This window comes from Branchiostoma belcheri, unplaced genomic scaffold (assembly GCF_001625305.1).
Source record: "Branchiostoma belcheri isolate BF01 breed outbred unplaced genomic scaffold, Haploidv18h27 scaffold186, whole genome shotgun sequence".
Lineage (NCBI taxonomy): Eukaryota > Metazoa > Chordata > Leptocardii > Amphioxiformes > Branchiostomatidae > Branchiostoma > Branchiostoma belcheri.
In genome coordinates, this window is record NW_017803335.1 from 247,457 (window position 1) to 253,979 (window position 6,523).

General features: G+C 41.3%; 1 protein-coding gene across 1 annotated transcript in view; it reads right to left on the reverse strand.

Annotated features, from left to right (window-relative positions):
- Positions 1 to 6,523, reverse strand: part of LOC109467647 (neuronal PAS domain-containing protein 2-like) — an 87,172-nt gene that overhangs the window by 1,870 nt on the left and 78,779 nt on the right. Inside the window, exons 11-14 of the mRNA XM_019765684.1 lie at positions 5,230 to 5,377; positions 4,517 to 4,695; positions 3,997 to 4,160; positions 2,167 to 2,370 (exon numbers count right to left, since the gene is read on the reverse strand). Of these exons, the coding sequence (XP_019621243.1) occupies positions 2,167 to 2,370; positions 3,997 to 4,160; positions 4,517 to 4,695; positions 5,230 to 5,377 (695 nt within the window). The remainder of the gene's footprint in view (positions 1 to 2,166; positions 2,371 to 3,996; positions 4,161 to 4,516; positions 4,696 to 5,229; positions 5,378 to 6,523) is intronic.

The window sequence follows — 6,523 nt, forward strand, 5'->3', positions numbered from 1 at the left end:
CATAAACTTACCTGTAGTGACACCTGAGTGCTGTATTTTACGTGTATGTGATTCTCATAGTGTCAGGACATGTACAGGAATGTTATAGGTTTCATACTTATACTTTTTATATAGTTTAGGCATTGTAATACAAAAAAAACTATGAAAACAGCTATTTTATTGCATTATTGCCCTTGTAATTCATTACTATTGATGTCAGGCTACATTTGAAATATTTTTCTGTAAAGTACACATTCTTAGCTTTCCAATGATATCTGGCATGATATGGTAAGTTGAGGGGAAAATGACAAAAAGACAGTAATACAAAGGTAGTACCCCCTATTTCAAAAGGGTCTGGAAACCCTGGCACAGAGGGGATGTATTGGTGAGAAACACTGGCAGCTAAAGGGTTAATCATTTATTTTGTAAATAAGAGCCTCATTTGCATGGATTAGATTCAGTTCATCATATTCTTCACCCAATGACAGCCTTATTTTAACAAAAAGGCTATTATAGCTGTTCCTCATAAATTATGCAGATGAGGTCATGATTTGAATAAATTATGTTTATTGATGTTCACCTTCTCTTAATTTCCAAATGTAGCGAGTATGAAATTCCTACTGCAGTTACAAGTATGAAATTATACAAATTTGCCATGAATTATGCAAATTAGGTCCTCATTTACATAATCTATATCCTCAGATGTTTTTTCCCGTTCTCAAGTAGATGTCACAAGTGTTTCATAGTTCTATTATCGAACAAAGCAGATTTATAGAATGTCCTCATTAACTATGCAAATTAGCTCCTGATTTGCATAATTGTCATCTGATTATGTCAAGCATCACTTCAACTACCTACATACCAAAAATCACGACAATCCGTCAACCGGTTCTTGAGTTATCGTCCTTCAAAAATTTTTCAACAAATGCACCTGCAGTTCCAGAACAAGCAGCTAGGGGACCCAAACTTATGTCACTTCTTCCCTATCCCAAGAGCTATCTTCCATCCAAAATTCATGACCCTAGCATGTCCAAATCACGAGATATCAAAACCGGAAGTTCTGCTGCAGTACCTAGGAAAGCCGCCAGGGGGCCCAAAATCTAATCATTTCTAAGTCTCATAAAGACCTAACCACCTACCAAGTTTCATTCCAATCCATCCACTGCTTCTTGAGTTATCTTGCTAAACCACACACACACACACACACACAACACACACACACACAAACGCTACTGAAAACATAACCTTCTTGGCGAAGGTAATTATAAATCTCCTGTGACTCATATAGTCATAACTACAGGTTGCATGATTTTTAACGTTTTAAAGACATCCAATGGATTTTAGGTCAGCAAAACTGGAAAATTCATATTGCGTTATGCATAACACAATCTGTACGCTATTGACACATACTGTCCCATATTGGCACATTCGAATAATTGCCTTCGCCAAGAAGGTTATGTTTTCAGGGGAGTTTGTGTGTGTGTGTGTGTGTAAACACAATAACTCAAGAAGGCCTTGATGGATTGTCAAGTTGATATTTGGTACATGTAGGTCGGTAGGTCTTGATGAGACCTCAAAGAGATTAGATTTTGGGCCACCTGGCGGCTTGTCATGGTACTGCAGCTGAACTTCAGGTCTTGATATCTCGTGATCTGGACATGCTAGGGTCACAAAATTTAGATGGTAGGTAGCTCTTGTGCTGGGGATGAAGAGACATGAGTTTGAGCCCCCTAGCTGCTTGCTTTGGAACTGCAGGAAGGTTTGTTAAAAATGTTTAAAGGAGAATAACTCATTGACAAGAGACTCATTGCCCTACTTTCTGTGACCCCGGGGCTCCTTCACTATACACTCAGGGGAGGAGTGCACTGTATCTGTCTAGATACCAAGTCTTCCTCAAAATCATGAAATGATGGCAGTGACATGCAAACAATAACGTTAACAGCAACCACTGTCGCCATGGCAATGTATGTTTTCATTGCCAGTCTTGTTCATAGATGTTGTTTGTACCTGCAATTAGCCCTCGGGCCTGTATTTGCAATAAAGAAATTCCTATTAATCTTACGACATCGCCATCCTCTGAACTGAGGGGACACTGACGTGGAGCTACACATCTACTGCCAATGATGATTAATCCAGTGGGAGTCCCACATGAAGAAGGTGCAGACTAACATGTCCATATTGACTCACCATCTCACTCGGAGGGGAATGGTAAACGTTCTCTGACATGGTCGTCATGGCGTCGTTCTCCGTCAGCGTGCCCGTGCTGCTGATCTCGTCCGCCACGCGGTACTGGCTGAACTTGGCCAGGCTGGACTGGGCGGCGGACGGGACGGTCTGAGGGGCAGAGTGGTGCGAGCCGCTGGGCTGGGGACGCTGGGAAGGGTTACTGGACTGGAAATTCAAACACGAAAATCAAACAAGGTTTATCATGATTCTCAGCAGGATTTTTCACAGGTCAGGGCGTCAGGTACAGAAGGACAACTTTCCACAGCACAAGACCACATTGAGTCCCAAAAGACCACAATAGGGGGACTGGTATTCTCCCCCAAAAAATTTAAAACTTTTTAAACCTATATTCATAACCCCTGAGACACTCTTCCATGCCTTATCAAAGCACAAATTTTGTTAAGTTATACTTTCCCTCTCTTAGGGCACACCAATTTAATTTGATGGTTCTCGGATTCACCTCTTCATTTTTTTCTGATTTGCAATTCTGGTTCTGAATCAACTCAAGATCAAGATGCTCATATATTGCCCCTAACAGTTGAGGAAAGTCCTTTTCTTCCTCGTTGTTACAATTTCTATCAATGCAGATGTGATTGACTAAAAGTTCAAAATTCATTGTTTAAATATCAACCCTTTTGTGTTGACTTCATATGGCTCCTATCGTAGCAGTTTGGGCTATAATAGGATGCCTAGACCTGTTTTTATAAATTTTTTTTTACCCTGTCGCTTCATATTTTTTCCGAAAAAATCTGAGAACCAACAAATTAAATTGGTGTACAATAGTCTATTTGTGTTCACACTAGGCTAAATAAACAACGTTTTCTATTTAGACTAGTGTGAACACAAATCTTTTAGGGGTTTAAATCCAATTTTCAAAAACCACCTCGTGAGGTGATTTGGTAAGGGTTTTTGAGGGTTTTTTTCTGCCAAAAACCTGGTCTGAATGCTAAGGGTTTTTACGTCCTAATTCCAGGTCTACAGGGTCAGCATCTGGGCCATGTGCGACCTCCAAGCTTTTTGATTGCATTGTTTTGAGTTCATTTCCATTGTTTTTCCATGGTTTTTCTTGATTTTGCAATGGAATCAACATACGCAACCTGGTCGGCGGATGAGACCAAGCTCCTGATATCATCTATTTTTGGAGAGCAGGAGACGCCAAAGAAGCTGTGGGGGGGGGGTGAGCTGTACTGAAACAAAAATGTTTACCTGTCAATTTCAGTTAAGTTGGGGAGCACTGTCTCTCGAAGATAACGGAGCAGTGCCAAGGTAAGATAAAGAACCAGAAGACGACATACAAGAAGGCCAAGGTCAACAATCAGAGCGGGAGGAGCGGTTATTCAAACTGAAATCATGGCTGATAAATTGGATTAAATTCACCGGATAGGATTTTTACGAAACCGGTTATGTCAGTCTGGTATGAGCGTTAAGAGGTTTTAGCTGACATTGAATTCAGAATTCGAATTCTGTACCTCTTGGCTCTGAGCCGAATGCTCTGCCGTTACGCCACACGACCCCCCACCCCCACAATGTCAGTGTGTACATAGACTGAAAATATCTCCTATACGTGTTTACATGTCATTGTACATGTTTACTCAAGCCTGTATGTATTTCAATTTTTACCTTTCAGAGAAGGGTATGTTTTTGGTTGGGGCTTGGTGGTGCAGCTTGGTGGTGTGGTTCTGTATGTATGCCAACATCATAACTCATAACAATTTGTGGATGGATCTTTTTGACATTTTATGTACAAGCACTGCCCTTAAAATTTGGGATAGTTTGGAGCAAATCCTTTACCTGCTGGACTGAGCTGCTGCTAGAATGACTGGACATCGGCCTGGTCTTGGTGGTCAGCAGGTCATTCAGGGTCTTGTATTGTTTGGTGATGTCAGGGAAGTCCTCCCCCTGCACGCTCCCCGGAGTGGTTTCACCCACTTGTACAGTGTGCATCTCTGCAGACCCTGGATGGGACAGATAGCAAAGATTTACAACAGATAGACACCTGAACCTGACTTGGCATCCTGCAACAGTGCCAACAGTTCTTCTGCCCTTTTTTCCACAAGGATAAAACAGTTGGGATCGGGCCGAATAGATTGGCTTCGATCCCGACAATTCTACCCTAGTGGAGAAAGGGCCTCAGTTACACAACAAGACTTAAATATGGAAACCTCAGATGTCCATAACATATACTTCCTAAATTATGAATGGTGCAGGTAAAATTTGTTACCTGCACCAGTGTACGTGTAGGTACATGTAGGCCTGGGTCATAATCAGAAAAGCACAAATTTAACTAGGTATGTGTAGAGAAGACTCTTACCATGTGGTGACCGGTCAGGTGCAGACGATCTCTGAGACTTCCTGGACTTCTCAGACACAGCGAGTGAGGAGTTGGAGAGCGATCTCTTCAAGGTGCCAAAGCTCACCGACATGTCTACATTTTCTCCAGAGTCTGACAGACCCAACTCCTGCCGAAGTTTGTTGCACACCTCAGAGTAGCTGCATGGAGAACGTGACTATTTCTTAAAGAGGCATTATGTGACATTTTTCAACCCCCAAAATATAAAAACTGTCCTAAAAAAAGAAGAAGAAAAGGACTTTCCTCAACTTTTGGGGCAAAATATGAGCATATTTCAGTTGATTCAGAACCAGAATCTTTTTTTTTGTAAATCAGAAAAAAATGAAGAGGCAAATCCGAGAACCAACAAATTAAATTGGTGTGGCCTAAGTTCAAACTGTAATTCCCAACACAAAGAATTAGAACACAAGGACAAGGACCATGAGGGACTAAAGAGGTCATCTACATCCGGGCACTATAACTTTCCCTCAACAAAGATGGGGGGGCACAGACTCTCTGCAACTTACGCCCCACTGTTCACTGAGTCACTTGTGTCATCTGCATAACGTGACACCAAGGAAGCAGTGGATTGCTCATTCTTTGACAAAGACTGGAGTGGCACAGTTGAAAATTTGAGAAAGTAATTTCTTGGAAATTACAGTTTAAACTTACTGCAGAACTTAAGTTTAGTTTACCTGACAACAGTGTGGGTACAGACGATGAACTCAGGCTTGGAGTTCCACTGGTTGTAGGTAATGTAGTATCTAGTCTGGAGCCAGATCCACTGCTGCCCTTTGGTTAGGAAGCGATAACAGCAGGAGGTTCCTTCACCACACTGCATTACTGGAGTGCAGGACAGAGATACGTTTAAAGTAGATGTAAATGTAATATGTAGGGTTCTAACATCTTAAGTCTGGCAAACACACAAACATTTACATTTGCACACAGAGTCACACACACACACAATCATTAACATGTGCACACCCATATCTTTTTATATACACAAACATTAACACATGCACACACATACATGTACACACACACAAACATTAACACATGCACACACACATTCATGCACACACAAACAAACATTAACACATGCACACACACATTCATGCACACACAGTCATGTATACAAATACACCCACACACATTCATACTGACACACAATGCAAACACATGGACACGAAAACATTCACATACACAAAGTCATGCACACACAAATATTCAGAAATGCAAACATACACACATACACAATGTACACACATATACATACATCTAAAGGCGACCTTTATCCGACGCAACCTTAATCCAACACTTTTCAACACTCCTCTGTCTGTTAGGATTTAGCACTGATATGCAAAATCTTTGAATTGCTTTACAAACTCAATAAGGTATACAGCACAAAAACTTGTAACAGTGAGCTCACGAAGCCAACATGTTGTGGAGACGAGGTCATGAAATTTTCAGCTTGTTTTTATACTGGTACGGCATGTCGTGGGAGGAAGCTTCCGGAAGGACAGTGGTCAAAATTTCTCCTTTACATCCTCATTCTACACATTCAACATCACAGCGAATAAAAAAAAATTGATAAAGTGTCTGTTGCTGACAAACCACTTGCCTAGAAGTGTCCTTTTTAAGCACTGAGCAAGTTCGTTACGGTCATTCAGCGGCTGATTGAACAAAACCGCCATTTTGAACACTTGTTGTTGAAGACGATACCACTAGTCTGTACGTGGATGTGGCAAATGATCGCAACACTTGTATTTTGCCAAAATTAGTGACGAATACTTAGGAATAGTGCAGAATAAAGCTTTCCGTATGGTAACGTTATCGTAGCCTCTACCAGGCTCCGCGGATCGCTGGAAAAATAGTAGAAATTGGCCGAAATAAAGGGACCCGTGGGTCGCAAATTGGAGCTTCTATGGCCCTGGATCTTCTCTGGTATACTATCCCTTTATTTCGGCCAATTTCTACTATTTTTCCAGC